Here is a 23,439-nt window from a genome sequence, read left to right on the forward strand (position 1 = left end):
AAACGAACACTGAATTAACATAACTATTTTCATTTTTTAAATCATACCTGCTACTAAACTTCAAGAATGAAATATGAGATGTAGATAATATAAACATAAATCCATAGATAGCAACAAAACAACTCAGTTTGAACTTGAAAAGTCGTCCATCAACGCCACACGCAGCATAGCTCTATGTAACCTGAACCGCGAATGAACTCTGGAGAACGACTGAACACAATCCACTTCGAGATTTTCTTTTCGAATGGAAGAACTTTCGAACACGGAGAAGAACGCGAAAAGAAATAATAAAGAAAGCAAAACAACACGCACTTACTAAAACTACTAAAAAAAATACTTCCTTCTCGGGTTTCTGAACTCGCTCACGTTTTGAATCTACACCCCTTTCCACCCCTGCCTACCTATTTCTTTTTTTGTTCGTCGGGGGAGTGAGTGCGGCGCACGAGCGCGCGAACTTTGTCAAAAGAGTAAAATCGTAATTCGGTCAGAAAAGATGGCAAAGATACGTGACTTTGTCAGATTTCATTTTAAGGATTTTTTTCCTTTTCTAGAAGACAATGTTTGTGACCTTTATGTCCATCTTACAATAAAATAACATAATGGCATACATACGTGAATTGTGCTTAAATTTACTAATCCATCAAAAAACTGCGTTTGTTAACTCAGGTTGCCTAGCGCAAAAGTTCCCAAATAGAGTTCCGTGGAAGGGGTTCCACAAGTTAGCACATTGTATAACCAGTGATAAATTTTGAAGCCCCTGATTAAATTTAGATACAGCCAATAATTAATAATTTATTTAATCTCTCAGTAGCCTTTATGAAATTATTTCAAGTAGAATACCAATGAAATGGAAATTGCATTTTTTAAAAGGAAATATAATATTTCTAACAAAAATATATCTAATAACCATTTTAACAGCATTTTCCCCTTCGAAGTAAACTATAATTAGTCTTATTTTATTCATTCATGTTTAGATACCATAAACAAAATGATAAGCAGACTAGATATGGAACAAGGACAGCAAATTCAAGTGTCGGAATTAAAACCTAATTTAATATTATTAATGATAAAAGGATGAAAAATCTTCATCATTCGAATTAAATATTTTAAAAGTAGTTTTTATAGGTTATAAGGTTCACAATTACAGTAGGGAACCGATTATCCGGAACGATCGGGACCATCGCTATTCCGGATAACTGATTTTTCCGGTTTTCTGAATCGCTACAAAAAGCCGTTTTTTTTATTGTTAAACCCAACTAAAAAAAAAAAAAAATTAGGAAATAATCTTAAAAAGAAGAAAAAACGATGAAGTAATACAGTAATGATTATTTCTAAAATGATGGTATGGTAAACATCTTTCAAAAAAGAAAGAAAAATCCAAAAATCTTACGAGGAAAAAAAAATTTTTAAAAATGGCGGGAAAATTTACTGAATTTCGTTCTGGTTTTTTGGTTTTCCGGTTTTCTGATTTCCGGATAACGGGTTCTGTACTGTACTTTAATGAACTTTATTTATTAAGTCGGAGTACCACCGAAAAATTCGTCATATGACTTCAGCGTTGCTACTTTCGATTGATTATTTTCGTCTAAGCTTGAAAAACGCGCCATACAATATTGTCAGATTTGTAGAGTTTACAATATAATGCGTTCCTTTAATTTAAATATCAGCGAAACAAACAACAAATGAATTTGGAAAACTCCGCAAGCATTCAATGATGTTAACCAAATTTTTTGGATTATAATTATGGATATTTTGCACTAATATGGCCAAACAAGGGATAACACTCAAAACATGTCAAACATTACCATTTATTTATGCTGTGAAATTAATTTTCTTAAATTTGTTTAAAGCTCACGACTTGTTAAACTTTATAAATTACAGATAACTCTAATGAATGGTAAAATAAAGCGTTAATTTAAGCGCTTATCATAATAATAACACTGCTTAGAACATTAAGCCTGTTTACACATCGCCTCGCAAGCATAACATAAGCGGAGAGATACACCGGAAATATTCTAAATTTCTTCCGGTTTTAGGAACCTTGTTATTGTTTATATTCAGTCAACCATCCATATCTAGAAAGAGCGATTTTCATTGGAGAAAAAAAAAATTTTTTTTTTTTGAATTTTCGAAGGAAGAATAGGATCCTATAAAAAGTTTGGGAAGACATATTGAGGCTTGTATAATGTCAAGAAACTGATTAATAAAGTGTAATAGCAAACTATATGTATTTTTCAATGAATTATAATTAACTTACAGTGATTGGTCCAAGTTCAACATGGTCATAATGAAAATGTGCACATTCATCTAGCTTAGGAAATCTACTTGAACCGTCAGAATTCCTGTAAAGAACATCATGTTAATCGAAACAATAATAAAAATAATTAAGCTTGTTTGATACAGAAAAACAAAATATGAGTAAAACAACAGTTAAAAAAAAAGAATAATAATAATTAAGCTTGTTGAACACTAAAAAAAATATGAGTAAAACAACAGTAAAAAAAATCTATCTATATGTATTTCTCTTACACGGCGAGAAAAAAAAAGCCTCTTTACAACTCCCCGAATGGCAACGCTAGAAAATCGACCAATGAGTGCAGATAAGAATGTCACATGCCAAATCTAGCTGAGGTGGCTCAACATATAGCGCTTTTAAAAACGAAAACTAAAATAACCAAAGAGAGCATTCTCACCAAATGTGATCTCTTCCAAAATTCACCCTATCAGCTGCGGCAATCTCATACTATTAAGCTAGGCAGAAGTGAGTACTCTTTGTCGATTGATCTCTATTTTATTATTTCGTCGAAAGCGCTTTTTTTCACGAATTTATATATTACGAATCAATTAGACGATTTTTGATTTATATCACGAATTTATTTGTTTTATTATTGTTATTAGTTATTCATTGAAAAATGAGTCTCAGTCGTACTGTTACGCTTTAAGATTTTATTCTATAGCACATTTCTAATAGGTTTAACGAATTACATGTCATTTATTTGAATTCAAATTCATTTTAATGACTTAGTATTTACTAAAAAGATGTAATTTTTTTTTAAAAAAAAAACCTTGTTATATGGATTTAAATGACTGTTTTGAATTCTTAGAATTTTGTGCATTTGCAATGTACCTAAGTTAGTAGCGAGCGAAGTGAGCTTGGTTTGCGAAGCAAACCATATAAGATTGCGTAGCAATTTTCTGGAGCTGGCGAGCGTTAGTGAGCAAGGAGCGCAGCGCACTAGTAAATAATAATAATTATGCTTGTTTAATACGGAAAAACAAAATATGTGTAAAACAACAGTTAAAAAAAGAATAATAATAATAATTAATCTTGTTTAATACTGAAAAACAAAATATAAGTAAAACAACAGTTAAAAAAATAATAAAAATAACTAAACTTAGTATTGAAAAACAAAATATAAGAAAAACTACAGTTGAAAATAATAATAAATATAATTAAGCTTATTTAATGCTGAAAAACAAAATATCAGTAAAACAACAGTTAAAAGAATAAATAATAAATAAAAAACTGCTGATAAATTATGCAAGTATCAGCCAGAAAAAATAGAAACTTATATTATGATCCTGAATTCCAATTGAAATTTTCGCCCTAGTTCTAAGGATGTGGAAATTTCGAAATTCTATTTAACAATAATTCGTTATTGTCAGACTTTTATTGTCATGATGCTGAGATAAATCAAGTATTTTAGCTAGTCTAAAAATGATCGAAATTACGATTACAGGATTCTCTCCCCCACCGACTCGAAAGCAAGTAAGGAAAGAGAAATAAAATTATTAAAATTCTATTCCGACACTTTCTTTTTTTTTATAAAAATGATAGCTGCTGCAACGCTACTAACTTAGGAGCTTTATCAGTTATCAGAATATCAAAAATGTTAACATGCACAAAAAGCGTAAAATTTATTATTATCTTGAGTTAGAAGATTAAATATTTTAATATGTATTGAAACATTCCTTCGATTTAAAAATAATTCAATAGTTATTAAAAAAAAGAACAAAAAGGAAATGTGAAAAAAAGCATAGTTTCTGATATTAAATACAGTCTTCTTCGTTTTAACTATAAAATGCACCATAAAATTTCATCGTTTTACATCTTCATAATCCAACTCCATTTTAGATTCAATTTATATTCTAGTTTTAACACTTTAACAACCAAGAGTGATGGTGAGACAGCTAAGCAATATTGATGAACAATTTTGATTTATGTACCCTCAGGACATTATGTAAGGCCAATAATTGTTATACGCGGGGACATTTTTGCATTTTAAAACAGCCTCAATAAATCTTCGACTCACAGTTCTGGGAGGGGGAAAAAAATTTCATATTGATCGATCATTTTCAATCGACAAGACAAAGGCGGGGTTTTAAATGAAGAAAGTTTCCCGCTACACGTTATGCAGATTAAATAAGACAATGCTTCCTCTGTCCTGTGATTAGTTGTCACCATGGTAACAGCTTGGTAATTTCATAAGGTTGAATTAAGATTTCAATAAGTCAAATTTGTGGAGGCATGTGACAAAGAAAATTATACACGCTAGAGATATTACTAGAGTAGTAGTAGTATTGATGATAAATATCCAGGCATATTTAAGGCAAAATTTTTTTAAGTTTAATCTAATTCTGACATAAAAAAAAAATTTATAACCAGGGACGTGACTCACCCGGGAAAGAGAATTCGGAATCACCCGGAATTTTGATAGTAAAACCATTCCGCTGGTTCAAAGTTAAAACGACACTTCTGCACTCACTTCTCATGTTATTTGAATGAGAAGTGAGTGCAGAAGTGTCGTTTTAACTTTGAACCAGCGATTTGATTTCTAGGGTGTTGTAAAGAGGAATTATATATGAAAAGAGGACACAAAATATAAAAAATCATCCACAAAAAGGCAATGATACTTTTTATATCAATCTCCATTTTTTTTCCTCACAAAAGCAATAAAATCATAATGACTGAAAGCAGCAATTTTTTTAAATTTCACAAGCAATCTTTTATATATAACTGTCTCTGTATATCTAAAAAACAAACAAATTACTCTTCTATTTATAGAAGTAACTAAATTTCTGGACGGAATTTACTGGAAATTTTTTTTGTAACGGATATTTCCGTTCGTTTACATCTAGAAAATTTTGAAAATATTCAATGCATTAAACCGGTTGTTGTTGTTGTAGTTAATTTACGTCGCACTAGAGCCGAACAATGGGCTATTGGCGACGGTCTGGGAAACAACCCTGAGGATGATCCGAAAACAAGCCATCACAATTTTGATCCTCTGCTGAGGGGAGGGCACCCCCGCTTCTGCAGACCAACGACCTGCAAGCGAATTTGAGCACTTTACGGTAGAACAGTTTAACGAGGACCCATACCGCACACCCTCGGTCCCTACGCAGACTGATCTAAGTGGTCTCCCACCCGCACACAGACCACAGCCAGTGATGCTTGACTTTGGAGATCTTCTGGGAACCGTGTCTTAACGATCAATCCACTGCGGCATTAAACCGGAAGGTACCAAGATGAAAGAATTAGCTTAAAGCTTACATAGAGAGATAACTTAAAGATAACTTAAAGAATTAAAATGGAAGTTAACTTAGTAAAAATGCTGAAGTGCGCAACGAGTAAAAGAAGCGGGGGTGCCATCTCCTCTGCAGAGGATCAAAATTGTGATGGCATGTCTTCGGATCGCGTATTGACAAAACATACCGTAGATTGTAAACGTGGCGATTGCAGGTGGAGTTGACGATGGATTACGCGTAAATGTGGTGGGAGAACGAAATTACATTAACCTAAGCAGTGTAATTCGATATTTTCTTCTTCTCCTCGACTAGCCATTATGAATAAAAATAACTCATTAATTCCTTTTAGCAGAGAAAATAAAAAAGAAAATAACACCTTTTTATTGTCAGGATCACTTTACAAATACACTGTATTCATATTTTATTAAGCGCTATAATTTATATTTTATAAAACGATCTAGTTTTTTGATAAAACAGATTCAATTTTTTAATTTTTTTTACAAGAATTGTGTTTGCGAAGAAATAAAAATAATTTATTAATGAACCAATCACAAAAAATAACGTAACATTTTAATACTATGTTTTATTGAAACGCTATTTTGAAGAATTAATTCTATTTAACTTTTATTGTAAGAAAACATAACCTGTTTTATTTTAGTGATATTTTCTATGAAATCAATATTCTCTATAAAAGAATAATGTAAGCTTTTTTATAAAGATTATTTTTTTAGAAATAAACAAAGACATATTATTTACTAGAAAAAAATAGAGTATTCAAAAATGTTATCACGCTTTAAAGTAATAGTTTCTTGTAAACGAAATAATCAATATTTTTAAAATAAAGTTTGAAAGCGTTTGTTTCATTACTAGAAGCATTCATTATAAAAAAAATATATATTAAATTACTTTTTTGCATAATTTTATGAAATAACTTTTTTTTGGAATGAGATGAGATTTTAAACTTGGTGAAAAATTGATTCAATTCCTTAATATATATAAAAGTCGGTAAATACCTCATTCATTATGGAGGTCATAGATAACTTGATACCTTTTCAATATAAGAATAATAAATGCAATTAATAGAAAATGCACAATTTTAAAAATATATTTTATTTACACGCATTGCGTACAGGTCATAATGCAACTATCATACGTAACATAAATTTATAGATTCCTAAATACTGTTATATGAGTTTGGTAATTAAAAATATAATTAAAAAATAACATAATTAAAAAATAACATAATTAAAAAAAATTTCAACCTTCAATTAAATACTTCCTGTTGTCATATATTAATAATAATTATAATTTTTAGCAACTTTTTTGGGCACAAATTTTTAATTCTCGAACTTAATACTATCCTTTATATGAAAATATCAAAAAATTTATAAAAGAAAAACCATATTTTAAAATTGAGACATTGGCGACAGCAGAGGTTAGATGTATGTGCTGAGTTTAAATAAATTACATGTTATAAAACTCACATTTAAGATTTAGATCAATTTTTTTATCAGGTCATAAGAGTGTTTTTTAATAAATAAATGTAGTGATTGTTTGATTTACAATTGTAAGGTCCTGGGTGTTTAATGTTAAGTTATACATTTCTTTAAAAATAATATTTGAAATATGCAAAGCAGGGCGGCATTCATTTCAACTTAAAAATCATCAACTTAACTTTCAATAACTATAGATAAATAAAAAACAAAAGTTTGATAAAAACTTTAAAAGAAATACTTTTAGAAAAATTCTTTCTAAATAATATTTAAAAAAAAACACAATCGCTTCGTCTAATGCCCTTACTTCAACCTCCTTCGAGTTATGCTTACTTTATAAATTTAATCTCAACTTTATTTTTCTTTTCACTTTTAAACTGTAAAAGACTTTTTCTCCATTTGTAAATTATGAAAAAAGTTATTAATCTGATTGCGTAAACAGTTAATTTATTAAAATTGAACATTCTCAATTAATTCCTTTTAATAGTCATTTATATTATTAATAATAATTATTTGCACAAAATTATAATAGAGGAAAGTTTGATTAGAAATTTAAAAGTTCTTGCAACAATAATTAGGGAATTTCTATTGACAAATTCAAGTAATTTTTTTTCCGGAACAAAATACATTTTTATTTAAAATGGGACGGTACTGACTTAACATTTATACGATAAAACACTCTCTAATCGCTAACACCGATGACAGGAAAAAAATTTCGTTTTTTTTTTTCTTTTCCACAAAAAGTTTAGAACTTAAAATGTTGTTCTTTCATTATAAAGCAATAGCATAATATTCTCGTATCATGTAAAACTTGATAACGAAGTTACTTATCTACCGTTTTACAGTTATAAAATGAAATGATTATTGAATTCTACTTGCATTTTAAAATGTCAATGTATCCATCGTTCAATGAATTTTACGATTATTTTTATAAAACTGTGTATAATGAACATTTCAACAAAAAAAATTAGTACAAAATAGCTGCTAATAATTCTCTTAAACATTTATAAATATTATACATTTATAAATTTCAGCTTTTCGCATTATTGCTAAATAACCTCTACGTCGAAAAATATTTAAGGAATTCCATAATGACTGAAAATTAAATAAAATTTAAAAAAAATTGTAAATGGTTATCGAGCAGAACCATTAAGTTTAATTAATGAATATAGAATTAGTAACAAAGTCACTGCTGAACAATAATTTTTTTTTTTTTAATCTTTTAAGTAAACAAACTTTATTGTAATAATCATTTCATTATTAAGGATTAGAGGTTATTGTGAAATTATTAATTTTAATAAGTGGATGAGTAGGTAAAGAAGTTCACTACTCGAAATACGCGTATACATTTTGTAGTGATTGGCTCACCGCTAGAGGGCGAGTTAATCACTAACCCAATTAAAGATTTCAGAAGAGAGATTAAGAGGAGCCGGCGCGTAGGCTGGTCTTTCCTCGATAAGAGAATATTTTTATAATTCTATGTTGGCCGCTGAGGGCCCTTATTATATACTCATAATTGTTTTGTTTATCGTTTTAAATTTTAATAAATATTGTTTTGTTGTGTTACATTGGATATATTTCAAAAACAATAGTGCACATGACATTGAAAGTTATGAAAATACAGAAGGGGGCTATGGAGGTAATAATATATAATTTTTTTTATCTTAGTTTTATTACGATCTTCTAAAAAACGCTAATAAACACAATTATGTTAACAAATACAAACGATTATGTCGGAGCTATAACAAAAAAATACGCTTTATATTTCATTTAATGCAGAAGAATCTAATGAAGATCAGCTTATTTGAAACTCTGAAATGTGACACCCATATATAACTTGGTGAATGATAGATACGTGATACCGAAAACAAAACAAAAACATAAGCACACAGCTGTTTGGCGATTTGCGAGACGCTCCTTCAACGCCGATAGATATTTTCGCCAACCCCTTTACAATCTACGGTATGTTTTGTCAATACGCCTTCGGATCATCCTCAGGGATGTTTCCCAGACCGTCGCCAATAGCCCATTGTGCAGCTCTAGTGCGACGTAAATGAACTACAAGAACAAAAGAAAAGAGAGAGAGGGAGAGATTGAATGATGAACATCATAATATATCTTTGACTACCACGAACAATTTTAGCCTATATTTATTAGTGAAAATGTTCACAAGTTGATATACATGTTATACAATATTGTCGAAGTTCTTTATATATTGAATTTTAGTATATATATATATGTATACAATACAATATACATATATACAATATGTGGCCCCATAGCACCGTTACATTACGTTTACAGTCATTTATTTTAGAAAGGATCAAAAATAAATCTGAATAATTACTTCATAAGTTATTATTTCTATAAAAATACAAAAGTCTAGAATGCTTAACGTAACCAACGCAATTTAAACTATTACTTAAGACAACTCAACAAAATGAATAATAACTATAGTGTTGCCAAAATACATGTTTCCCAAACTTAGGACTTTTGTGTACCCTTTCTAAATTTTTCGTAACTCTGTGTACCACTAAAAAAAGTAATGTATATTTTACTATAAAAAAAAATTGCACAAAAGTGTAAAACCACAACTAGCTGTTGACATCACTAATTATTAACTGTTAACTCTGCAAAAAATAGTCAAATAAAAAATACGCAGTCGTAAATTTTCATGACTAGCTTTGTTTTTAAATAAAATATTTTGAAATTTTCGTTTGTTGCAAGATATTTCGCATAAGAACGCGTACCACACTTTGGCAAACACTGATGTAGATAATTGAAACTTGTAGCAAACTTTTTCTAGACATTAATCAATAAATTTTCTTCATTTAAAAACTGGGTTCAATTTCTGATTTAATAAGCAATAGTAACCATAAGTTTTTTTTATTCATTTTATTTATTTATTTATATATTTGAAAATTTTTGTTTTTTATGGCATAAAAATGTTAGCATAGTTGTTCATTTAGCAATACATATTTTATAAGATATAAACAAAACTTACAAAAACTACTTAATGGGACTTTTTTTTAAAAAAAAAACTTTATTTTTGCATGCTGTATTCAAAGTCCTAATATATTAACAAAAAAAAGTTTTCTAAAAATATAAACATTAGGTAACAAGTCCATATCCTACACATTTGTGCCTCCTCAGTTAATCTAATGCTCTTCCCACAACATGCACCATGTTAGAATGATTTTATGTGTTCCAACATTTAAATTTATGGTATTTATGTTAGTAAATTCTAACAATAAGCGCGAAGAGTTTACTACCTTTTTTTTTCATGGTTAACTGCCATGGGTAAACCCTTTAAATTTTAGATGCATTTTATTTCTTCGAATTGGCATCCCTTCATCCTCCGCTTCACTGAGCGCGTCTTAAAGACTTCTTATTTTTTTGAAGATGAAACTCTTATATTATTTTTCTCACCATTCAAAAGGAGACCTTCAAAAGGTTTGTTTATAAAAGACAGAAGAGTTAGGAATGATACCTAAAAAATACTAACACTTGAAAACAAAAGAATAAAATAAAACAGTTGAAGTTGATGGCTCAGCACTAACATTTAAATGAATTTAAGTTTTTTCCCCCATTTCTTTTGAAAAATCCTTCAGTAAAGAAATAGCTATTTTTTTCGGAACCTCGTTATATAAGTAGGCTGCTCAGACTACTTAAAAAATGAAACAGATTGCGCATAATGTTAAAATTCATCAAACAGAAAAAAATCGGATTCATAATTTGGACACATAATCCTAGTCCTAATGGTTGTAAAGGTGATGTATCACAATTGATAAAGCTGTTTTACCAAAGATTGAATTGATATAGGATATTGAAATGGGACGAGAGAGGTAAATAAAAATTGTTAGTAAAAAAAACTTTTCTGTGTGTATGTCACAATGAAGCAAAGCTACCATGCAGTCCTAAAAATGTAAGAAATAGTATAAACTTTTTTAAAAAAATTAACGGCAAAACTAACGGTCACCACTGCTCACAGTACAACTAAATAGAACAAATAACGACTAAAAAATTACTTGCCAGTTGCAAACAACAGTCGGAAGAAGCGCTCTACAAGTAGCGAAACTACTGTAGTCGCAACTTTTTTCCGTAGTTTGTAGTGTAGAGTGCTACTCCATGCACTCCATGAGATATTTATTATTTTTTAGACAAATATGGAAGCATTATGAATATTTTATAATATTTTTTTAAAAATTACTTTATTTTACACTTATTTCTTAAAATTTTTACCAGTTTAAGAAACGAACCTTGTAATGTTCATCATATTTTAATATATGCTTCAAATTAATATTAGAACAGTTAATATTAGAAATGTCTCAGATTACTAATATCAACATTTTTTTTTAACGTTTAAAATCTTTAATATTTGAAAAAATAGCCATATACTAGGCCCCTGTTCGCGGACGCTCACAAACCCCGATGATTGCTTCGCAATAATTGCTGATTCTTTGCATGAAACAGTTGAAATTATTTAACTAAAAATATATGTACTAAAAAGAACACTTGTCCCACCACTTCTAATGTCCAAATATTTTCCTCCCTTATGATACTATTAAGATCTTTTAGTGAAAATAAATCATTATTCTATGTAATCATTTTTTGAAATAACATTTAAAATTGAAAATATATTGTTATAACAAATTTGGTGAGCCCAAAACTGTAATTTAACAGTTTTGCTCACCAAACAGAAAAATAAATTTATATAAGATAGAATAAATTTAGAGAGATCAAATTTGACCTAATGTTATTTAACGCTACTTAAATTTTTAATTTAGACAATCTAACAACATAAAAATGAAATGAAACAAAAACTTAACGTTTAACTAATAATTTAATACCACTTATACAATTAGTTAAGACAACCTAACAATATGAATTATTATTAGATGACTTTAGTGTTGCCAATTTAAATAGAGAAATATGGACGTTTTTGATACCACATTAGAGAAATAAATATATAGATGCGTTGCTGGCATGTCACAGCGGGGCCCATCTAAAGCTAGTTCATAATGATTTCAATCCCTTGTTTTCTAAAGGGGCGTAAATGCAACTTTTTGATGTGATGAAAAAATTGCCTTTATAAAAAAGACAGTGGTAGGTTACTTGTGCCGAAAGAATTGAACAATGTTATTCTATTATTAGCTATCAACTTAAGTTAGCAAAAAAAAAAATCGAAAATGTTCGTTCGTTCTTTGTAGTGGAACTGGGCGTCTGCGGCCTTACTACCCTTTTCCCATTCATCCTGAAATTAGACTAAGAAACATACATGACTGGAATAAAGTTTGGGGAGCAAAATGGAGTTCTTGAGAGAAAAAAATGGCACTTTGCCATTATTAGGTAATAAAAAAATTACAAGTAATAAAAAAGTACATGAGAAAAAGTAAAATTAAAGTACAATGAGAAAATAAACACTAATGAATATGGGAATGAGTTTGGGAATACATACAAAAAAAGGGGGCAAGTTAAAGGAATGTGAGGATGTGTGTATATGTGTAAGTAAGTGTGGCTCTGTTAATGTAGAGACCCGGCCGTCCTGGTAATTATCACTCAAAATCGAAAATGAACGTTTTCCAATTGATGTAAAGACACTTTTATTAATAATATTACGGTAAGCCTGAAGGCCTAATTTTTTTTAATAAATGCTAAAAATGAAATAATTAAGTTACCGTTCTTAAGGCTACACAGTACCCTAAAATTCGCAAAAATATGCAAAAAAATATTTTTGCATTTTTGGGTGGCTAATGTGGTTGGGAAGCAAGTTGAAAAATTTTGCATCTGAGATCTAATTAGTTTTAGAGATATTAGGATTTTTCCGAGTTGTGTCAGACTCACAATTTGACAAGCGAGGGGGCGTGGTTAGTTTCGTTTTCTTTTAAATCTAATTTTAAAACTTTTTTTTTCAAAAAAAGACTTATTTTATTTCTATGATTATTAATTTTCACTTTCTCCAAAAGTTATCAAATTTCACTTTCACTTCTAGAAGCATTGTTGTTTATTTATGTTCGGTGTTTGATGGATGCGTTCTAAAATTGTGTTTTTACTAAATTTTTATTTATAAAAAGTCTTTTTTAAGACTAATATTTTTTAATTTATAAATACATTCGTAACAGAATATTTGTTATACTTGATTGACTGAATATTTATATAATTATGCTAGCTATTTCTTTAATCCTATTGCTTTGTTTGTCTAAACCAATGTTACGTGTATTTTAGCCGATACAGGTTACATATAAATTTTAAATGTGAAAAAATATAATACTATTAATATTCAAGTAAATTAGTGTTTTTGGACCAGCAATAAGTTTGTTTATAATAGATTAAGAAAGTAGGACTGTACAAGCATTTTTAGTTTTGGTTTTATGGTTCTCTTTACTTTAAATGTCATTTTCTCAGACTTTCTTTTTTGTTGATGCCACTGTTTTCGATTCCCTAAGGCTTTTTTCCCTTTAAAGATAAAGCCTTGTAATTTTTTGTAGAAACTTTTATGTATATACAGACCAAAAGTTAGTATGGATTTCAGTGTGAGATGTATACATTTTTTTAAATAAAAATTTGAAGTTGGAGTTTTTAGAATTTTCGGGTTTTCCACGTGTTTAGTAACGATAAAAATAATTAAGATTCAACTAAGTATCAGAGCATCAAATCCATACTAACTTTTGTTCCTAATAATCTAAGATATTTATATTATTTAAAATAACTGAAAAATTTTGAAAATTAAAAAAGTTATAAAAATTTAAAAAAATCTTGAATTTTTTAAAAAAATTTAAATTTTTTAAATTGTGGTTTGTCGATTTCCCTTTTCTTTTTGAAAATCAGTTTAATAATATAATACAAATGAAAATCTATTATTACTTTTAATATTACAGGCCTTAAAAATTTTTTTTAAAAAAGGGTACCGTGTAGCCTTAAACTCTTAAATTTTTTTTAAAAAAAAAAAGCAAAGATATGTTCCTAAACAAACAACATTATGTCACCCAACGGGTCAAAGTCAATTAAATATTTTACTTTTTGAGTCATGGATGTTTTTAAATTCACAAGGTCATTTTAAAACATCTATTTGCGATGAAAACTTACGTTTTTTTTATCTTTCTACTTCATAGCTTTCTTTGCAAAAAAATGTTTTAAGTTCCTGTCAAATAAAACTACTTGAAATGAAAACATATGTTTGATATTTGTATTCTATTGTAGAAAGAAAAAATAACTTCCTCCATCTTCCACTTCAAAAAAGTAATAATTTTTTTTCGTAAATAAAAAAAATGAACTGAATATAAAACAGCTGTTTGTTTCTTTTGCTTCAATTTTTTTGAAACATTTTTATCAACTATATACAGCTTACAAAGTTTTACTTTAATCCCATTTTATTGGATTTACAATTCGAATGTTTCTCGCTCATCTTTGCCAAGTTGGCGCCACTGGGGTTCTCAAAGGGGCAGATGCCCGCATTTAAAACATATCAGCTTGTCAAGAAAAAAATGTTCTGTCTTTTGACTAAAAATTATGCGTGATAAACATCTCTACATCTGACAAAATATTTTGAACGACAGAAATTTAAAGCGTATCTGACTTTTTCTCTTACTTTTTAACTATTCTAACATGTTCATAAATGTTTGTTTAAAAAGAGAAATTTATGACCAATGGCATTTTTTAACAGTTTTATGTATTACAGTTGCTGAAATACATAAATAGATGCCGTTCGAAAACGAACAGAAAAGTTTAATCGGTTTTCATCCTAGAAGAAGAGTGGAGATTTCTTTCTTTCTCTTTATGTTGTTATAAGTAAGCGATTTTGTGTAGAATTCAAATGTTTCGAAAGCAAACTTATCATTCAATGCAAAATATTTTCTAACGTTGCCACGGCAGTATTCTTTGTCACTTTCAAAAAATACTGCCAAAATAAAAAATACTGCCTTTCATCAAAATAAAAGTTTATGTAAAATATACATTTAGGAAATGAGAATTTGACAGTATAAGTGGAAAAATTAAAAATAAAATTTAATTAAAATTAGAAATAAAATTTTATTAAAATTATAATAAAACTAAAACTAAAATTTAATTAAAATTAAAAATAATATTCTTAATATCTTAAAACGAAACCAGATTAAAAGTGTTTCCTAATTCAAAAGTGGCCAACTTTCCCACTTTCGGCTTTTATAACATACTAAAAAATATAAAACACATTGTTTATTAGCTGACAAAATCAGTGGCATATATTTTAAGAAATAAAAGTTTAAAAATACGACTTTTATTAAAAAAATTTTATTTCTAAGAAACTATTCAACCTATTACTTTTTGTATCTCGTTACTTAAAATTACATAGTTTAAAATGGTATAAAAACTTATATTCTTTACAATTCAGAACATTTTTGGTCAGTATTAATTAAAATTATTATAAATAATTTATAAAAATTATTTTTTAAACGGAATTAACTTTGTATCAATGAGTTTTATAATTGTGAGGAAACATTTTTTGATCCTTTTAAAAGCTTAACGAGATTAGGCGAAATAAGCGAAAAGATAAGATAATTTAGAAAAAAATGCGTTTTTGAGTCGGATTTGGAACTGAAAATAGTAGTTAATAAGCACATTGAGATCACCCGTTTAAACTATTAGGATTGGCACTTAGTTCGTGTAAATACGATCATTAGAGCAAAAGTTAGTCTGGATTTTCTTACAGTGTTTGTAACGGGCAATCTATAGACTGAATAACATAATATGCTAAGTATTTGTCTGCAACATAATTAATATTTTTACCGAAGCAATCAATTTATAAATGCTGTTAAATTAGAGATTTTAATTTCTAAGCACTTTAAAATTGACTTTATATTTTTTTTTTAAATTACACTTAATATTTTTTTAAAAACTAGTTTCCATATGCGTACCTTTGATCGTTCTGTTATGGCATATTAACTATGATAAATGTTTAAAAAAAAGAAATATAAATAATCGCTTTCCTTTTTAAATGTATTCTGACCTTTCGCTACGTAATTTTAATCAATAAAGGCACAAAAATTGCGTATTTTTTATGGCATATTTCCAATTAATCAATATTTTACAGTTAAAATGCAAAATTTAAAAAAATTCTTTCAATGTTGCAAATGAACTACTTTCAAAACAATCCAAACGAACAATTTCTCTTAACTCTTGATAAACTAATTCAGATTTTAAATGAATATAAACAGGTTTCATTTTTTTTTCTTTTTAATTACATAACTTTCAAAGCACGCTGGTTCAAAACTAAAGCGACACTTCTGCACTCACTTCTCATGTCATTTGAATGCAGTTAAGTAAGTGCAGAAGTGTCGTTTTAGTTTTGAACCAGCGATATATATGTATATATTTTAAGTAAGGAATATTTTGTAAAATAATAATTAATTCCAAAAAAGGAGGTATTAAATAAAGCAATAAAACGATTCAAGATTAACTAGGATTATACAAAAATATTACGTTCGTCTTAATGCAAAATTGAAATCGGGTGAAATAATCACAAAATAACTATAAAAAAGAAGAAAAAAACGCAGGAAAAAATCTAATAAGTGAATTCCATAAAATGCACGTTAAATTTTAGTAAGAAAATAAACGTTTAGTATAATACGCTCACAGAAAATCATTAAAATTCTTTTATCAATTTTGAAAACTAGAACACTAACTAATTCCATAAATTATTAATTTAATCAGTAAAAAAGCCTGACCTTCACCCTAATATTAAAAGTTTATCATCATAACAAGACGAGAAAGATTATTTATAATGGAATGTCACATTCGATCAATAATAATGAAGCTATTTGATTTCTATCAGGCCCATAAACCACTCTTAATCCAGATCAGCACAAATGCATTCTCAAGGACAAGTGTCCTAAAGGATGCTCCTTTTAAGGAATGTTCCGATATGTACTCTTTACTTGTCGTCATAGCAACGAAGGCGAAGCATCGATTGGGATGCATTCTTTGGCGCCCGAACTTTTGTTGTGCGTAAAGCATCTCTATATTGCTTACTTCCTCCTGAAACTTTCTTTGCAACTTTCACTCTTTGACATTTAAAAGTTATTCTTTCCAACAATGTAATCGTATGAAATATAAGTAAAAAATAGATATTATATACTGCTCGATTACTGAATCAGTATGATTGCATGCAGTTCTTGTTCTGTTCTTGATCCTGTGCTTGTTCTGAGAACACACATAATTGGATAGTTTAGGGTAACATTTTTATGAACCAGTAAAAGTATAATTAAAAAAACACAGAACATTTTTAGAAAACATGTTTCTGCATTAAAACCTGACTTGTTGATTTTTTAAAGATTTTTGTAGAAAAAAAACACGAAGTGCTCTACACTTTTATGTATTTAAATATTTTAAAAATCATAATTGTACATGGTAAAATACTAAATTTCAGTAAAATCGGTCAAATAGTTAAAAATAAATCAAAATTTTTAAATTTTTAAATTTATACAATTATAACTTAACAATGAATCCCTTTGAATAAAAGAACTATAAATTTAGCTGATAGCTATCAGAAAACGAATGAAATTAGGGATGTTATCTCACAGAGAGCTTCAGAAAAGATTCGAGAGCCCTAGCTAGTCGGAAAGTGGTCAAATTTTCTATTCCAAGATTCACCCTCTCAGACACGCAAGCAAGTTAAGCGCAATAAAATATAAGTATTTTAACTACATGCACCAATGCCAACTTGTACAATAGAGGGGAAAAATTTCTTAGTCGTATAAATATTTATATTTAAAAGTTTAAATCTTATAAATTTAAATCTTAATTTTAAAAGTTAAATTTTAAATTGCTATACTCAACTCGAAAAGTCAATAACTCTAACATATAATAATATATAAACACATAACTTATTAATAAGCAAATTATGCTTAAGGAGTTGGAAAAGTACGATAGCTAAATTTTCAGAAAATATTTGATAATTTACATATTATTATGCTACTACAAATCAAATTTTAAATTGCTATACCCAACTCGAAAAATCCATAACTCTAACATATAAACACATAACTTTTTAATAATCCAATTATGCTTAAGGAGTTGGAAAAGTACGATAGCTAAATTTTCAGAAAATGCATGATCCTTTACATATTATTATGCTACTACAAACCAGTTTTAAATTGCTGTACCCAACTCGAAAAATCAGTAACTCAAACATTTAATAAGAATAACATATAAACACATAACTTATTAATAAGCCAATTATGCTTAAGGAGTTGGAAAAGTACGATAGCTAAGTTTTCAGAAAATATTTGATAATTTACATATTATTATACTACTACAAATCAAATTTTAAATTGCTGTACCCAACTCGAAAAATCCATAACTCTAACATATAAATACATAACTTATTAATAAGTCAATTATGCTTAAGGAGTTGGAAAAGTACGACAGCTAAATTTTCAGAAAATGCTTGATCTTTTACATATTATTATGCTACAATACTTAGTAAAATCTTTCAAAACGATCGTACAAGTAAATGCTTCTAATTACAAATCAAATGCAATATATGTCGAATCAAAATATGGTTTCCGACCGAACACGAAATCAAATCATACTTTTAATCTCATAAGAGACCTTCTCCTGCAGATCAACAAACTGGGTCGAAAGATTAAATCAAAGAAGAAAAAAAGAAATACCATTAAATTACGTTCTTCTCAAGAATGTCTCTCGCCGTCTAGAACCGCACCATTTATTAGTCGACAAGTAAAGTAATGACATTTATACAGAAAAGCAATTAAATCTCATCTGAATCTTAATTAAAAACAGGAATGGAGGAAAGCTGATGGAAACGGGGAAGTTCAGTTATTTAAGAATCAACGAGGAATTCAGGGTTATTGATAAAGTGGAATTCAGAAGATAAAATCTCATAGTCTTTAAATTAATTTTTTTTCTTCAATCCATTAGATATTAAAACTCAGTCTAACGTAGATAAGTAGTTGTTTTTTTTAGCGATTATTTTATGACATTAAAAATTAACCCTACTTTTTGAGAGATTTCATTTGACGGTTAATGAACATGCATAGAAAAAATCGTCTATACACGCAAAAAATTTTTACACCAGCTATGTTGTTTAGTGAAGTAAAAAAATAAAAATCTTAACTTTTAATACCGAATTCCATTCAGTAGAAATTGGCGAAGCAAAAACGAATTTCCAAACTAGGGTTATTCATAACCCATTTTTGGTTCCTGAAGCTCATATTAAGAAATAATGATAAAGGAAGAAAATTGAACATTGTACTCAATGCAAAAACTGCTGAAGCTGTTTTGCGAAACATAAAGGAATTTGATAAGTTTTTTCCTTGGTTAAAGACAGACATTAATTCGATAATAACGTAATAAGCTGTTGTTGTTGTTTCTAATGCTACTTGCCAATACCAGCATGCCTGCTTGGTGAAACCAAGCGAATTTAAGGCAGAGAGTGCGTTTCGTACTTTTCAGTGGAGCCATCTATGACCAGCCAAACACACGTCACAGCCCGGTTTAGAGAGCGGACCTATTAATACATCCATTAACTCCACAGATAGTTATTTTGACCTGAACCAGAGAACGATCAATCTCCTATTTAGTAAGCTCAGATGTATTGATTTGTAATGGAACTTGGAGGACTTTGTGATCCTACACATTTAACGTAGACCAGTCACTATTTACTTAGACGAGGAGTCTTTGGCTGACAGGCATCAAACTAATTACTCAGGGACATGGGCCCTGCCAAGCAGGCTATATCAGCCTCACGTAATACGTCTACGTATTTATAGCGGAAGTCGTCGGTAGGTGGCAGCACACAGAATGTACTGCATCCCAATTGTGTTTCCAAGCTAACATTTTTTTTCCTGTAATGACCTCAAAGCTCACCGGACTTCAATACATATATACAGTATGTTGAGATACAATATATATGTATACTTACAGTATGCTGAACTATACTGCAAAAAGTACAAAAACAATTGAATTAATGACAAAAAAAATGTCTGCAGAGTCGTCGTAGATGTTTTATTACAGCCTTTGGTAACAGCGCAAACTTTGTGAAGAATGAAGCATAAATTTTGAAGTTAAATATGATGAGGAAATAGGATGATTCACAGCTGCCGTAACAATAAGTTTTTTTTCTCCACTGGTTTGTTTAAAATGCAAAATATGGCAACATTGTGTGGTGGGATACGTTTTATCCATTAATCACTTAACTTGCTGCATGCTTTTAATCATGTTACTTGTATTTCTTCATAAATTAATATTTTAATACATTTAGCGTTGAAAATTAGAAGGAAGTAGCAGAGAAAATAACAAGAACTTAATTTAAAGAAGAAGAATTTTTATTTTAACATAAAAGTTATCACGATGTTAAAACAGTTGCTTTGTTGATTTCCTTTTGTAGTTTGATTACTTTAAACATACTAAGTAAACAAATGTAAGAACTAGAAAAATTACGACATAAAATACAGCGTTTAACTATCTAAAAAATAACTATGATATAAAGCAACGACACCTAAATACAGTCGAACTCGTTTATAACGAGCACAAAGGGACCGTAACATGTACTCGTTAAATCCGAGTGCTCGTAATAAACGGGTCCTTAAGGCAGGCATGCAACCAGAAGAGGGGGGGGAGATAACATAAAATTTAATTAATAGGTACTTTAATTAAATACTTTTCTTAATTTAATAACAATTATCCCCCCCCCCAAACAGCAAAAAATTTCTAGTTGCTCTACAGTCTTAAAGGAAAGAAGCAATAAACGGAAAGAAAAATAAAGGAAAAGATTCTTACCAAAACATTTATTTTTTTCATTAATCTACATATTTAAAATAGTAGTTTGTTAGCTTACTTTGAAGTTTCAGTTCGCGGTTTTTTTTTATTTCGCGCTCATTTCTTATCATTTTAAAAAAAAGATTGCAAGACAGAAAAATATTGCTCGCTAAAGCCGGGTCTTGCTCGTTAAAAGCGACTTCTGTTCCATAGACTTAACATTGATCCAACCAAATATTCTCGTTTCCCTCGGTAAATCCGAGTTCTCGTTAAATCCGAGCTCGTTATAAACGAGTTCGACTGTATTATGATATAAAGTTTTTTATAATTCAGTGTGGGGATATGTGAAGTTTCCTTAGAGGAGACAACGAAGTTCAAAGGACTATTTGATAACTTAAAAGAAAACAGGGCGCGCAAGGTTTTTAAAAAGTGCTTAAAGGTGCTTATTTTCGTTTTTTAAAACCCCCAAAGGTGCTTTTTTCATTGGGTGTTTTTAAAAAGTGCTAAATCTTCCCTTTTCAAAATGAGATTTTACCATGTTGATTTTCGCTACGAATTATGCAAAAAGACACAGTTCACATTGCTCTCTTCAACGTTTTCACAATTAATTCATCCCTAATCTATTTCAGTGTATTGTCAGTCGTAGCATATGAAAAAAGCCATTCGTTTTGCATGATTCAAAATTTCATGATTTTTGACAATTGTCAAAAACAATGCCAAAAGGTTTGGGTTTTTTTTTTGACATGACGGTTAAAGCAAAATAAAACTGTCAATTGTCAAAAACTTTCCAACCCTGCCTAATTATGATTTTTTTTCTTCTTTTTTTGAAGTGCTTAAAAATATTTTTTGAGTAATTTAACTTTGAGTTTGAACGTAATTTAATACTTATTTTTTGTTGAATAATTTGGCTACGCACCCTGGAAAAGAAAAAGTAAACTATGAATTAAACAAATGAGTATATTTATGAAAGAAAACAAAAAGCTTTCAGTACAATGTTTTATCTATCAGGAAAAAAAAAATCAAATAAAATTTTCAAAAACGAAAATTATATCAGTGACTTAAATTATCCGAATTGGAATTTCCTATTATTAAATTAGTCTTTCGTTTCTGTTAACTGAAGGAAATGAAATTTAGATAAAGTTTGGGGAAAACTCACGCACTCCTAAGCAATTAAAATGAAAGCGTAATCTTATTTATAAACGGTCTTCTCCTTTGAGACTCGACCATTCGCTGGTAGGAGTATTTATTCTGCAAAATGATTCTCTCCGTAGATTTCGTCTCCAAGTCTCTTTCATATGCAAATGTCTACAACTTAAGACTGTGTATGTAAAATGTAAATAATAGAATGCAAACACAAAAGTAATTAAATCAAACCAGACGTTTAAGTAGGAACAAAGGGAAAAGAATTTTTAATAACATGAAACTTGAGAACTCAGCTATGCAAGCAAACGATTCAGAATTGTTGGATGAAATAAGAAACTTAGTTTCTTTTACGATGGCGGGGTCCACGATAAGCATTAGCGACCTCGCCAACGGCGATAAAATCGTAAATTCGGTGGAACAAATTGCTTTTTGGCGAAAGCATGAGCGAACTATTTTTTTCCACTTAAAAGAAAAATATAGATTCCTCTCGATCCTGAAAATTACGCCAATATGAATTTTTTTAACTAATCTTTTCTTTTTCCGATTACAGTTATTTCCGTACGTTGCATAACGAATTAGAATTAGGTCCACATAATATAAGCAGCAAGAGAGATTATGCAAGGATAAATAAAAAAATTAATAAAATTAACAAATAAAAATAAAAAAAACGCAAAATACAAATAGACACGTTCGTTGCCAGATCACGCGATATCAAGTGACGAATCTCTTTCCTATGGTTTGTGTCAATATAACTGATTAATTAGTAGCCCCAGATGCATATTATCATCCATCTATTTTTACAGAAAATATGTTTTCGCATGACAATTGCATGTTGTTCATTAAAATAAACCGATTGTAAAATTTAATAACTAAAGTGGTTGCTAAAATAAGAAAATTTCCATTAAATTCAAAAAAATTAAAGCGTTAGAACCGTACTTCTTTTCTCAACTTACGTTAAAATCAGTTGCCAGGAATGGCTACAAACTACTGGTTTTTTTTATCGAAACACTACTTTTTAAAAAAAATAGCAAACTGCACTACAAACTACAAAAAAAAGTAGCACTCCACTTTCGATCACTGCCAACACCACAAAACATTGTCTAAAGCACCAAACTCTACATGAGTAAAGTGAAAAACAAATCACTCCATATTATGTCTTAGAACAGAACAGAAAGGAAAGTAACAAATCATAACTAGAGTAAAGAAAACTTAAGTACATTACTCAGCACTAGTTAAATTAAAATTAGTCATTAAACCCCAGTTATAACTGTAAGTAGTAGCTACCAAATTAGGCAGGACTGGGCACGCCTAATGAGAAAGGGGACTGAAAAAGATCGTTTTCTGTCAAGAATGATGAACGATTCTATTGATTTCAATTTACTCCAGCATTCTCCCCCTTATCTTTTAATTTGTTTCTTCGACTTCCAAACATTGAGGGTTAATTCGTTTGTTTAAGGTTGTAATAGCTATCTGTGTACAGTGAAATATAACTTTGGAATTCAGTAATAAAGACAACTAT

General features: G+C 29.2%; 1 protein-coding gene across 5 annotated transcripts in view; it reads right to left on the bottom strand.

Moving 5' to 3' along the window:
- The window catches only part of LOC107436825 (uncharacterized), a 222,406-nt gene that overhangs the window by 79,094 nt on the left and 119,873 nt on the right, over nucleotides 1-23,439 (bottom strand). For 4 of the 5 annotated variants that reach the window (XM_043039220.3, XM_043039221.3, XM_087158973.1 and 1 more), the window contains one exon: nucleotides 2,258-2,342. In XM_043039220.3, the coding sequence (XP_042895154.2) occupies nucleotides 2,258-2,342 (85 nt within the window). Of the gene's footprint in view, nucleotides 1-47; nucleotides 226-2,257; nucleotides 2,343-23,439 lie in introns of those variants that run through there. The other variant, XM_021145066.4, reaches the window with a different exon arrangement.

Source organism: Parasteatoda tepidariorum, chromosome 3 (assembly GCF_982258835.1).
Source record: "Parasteatoda tepidariorum strain Cologne lab strain chromosome 3, Ptep-v5.0, whole genome shotgun sequence".
Classification (NCBI taxonomy): domain Eukaryota; kingdom Metazoa; phylum Arthropoda; class Arachnida; order Araneae; family Theridiidae; genus Parasteatoda; species Parasteatoda tepidariorum.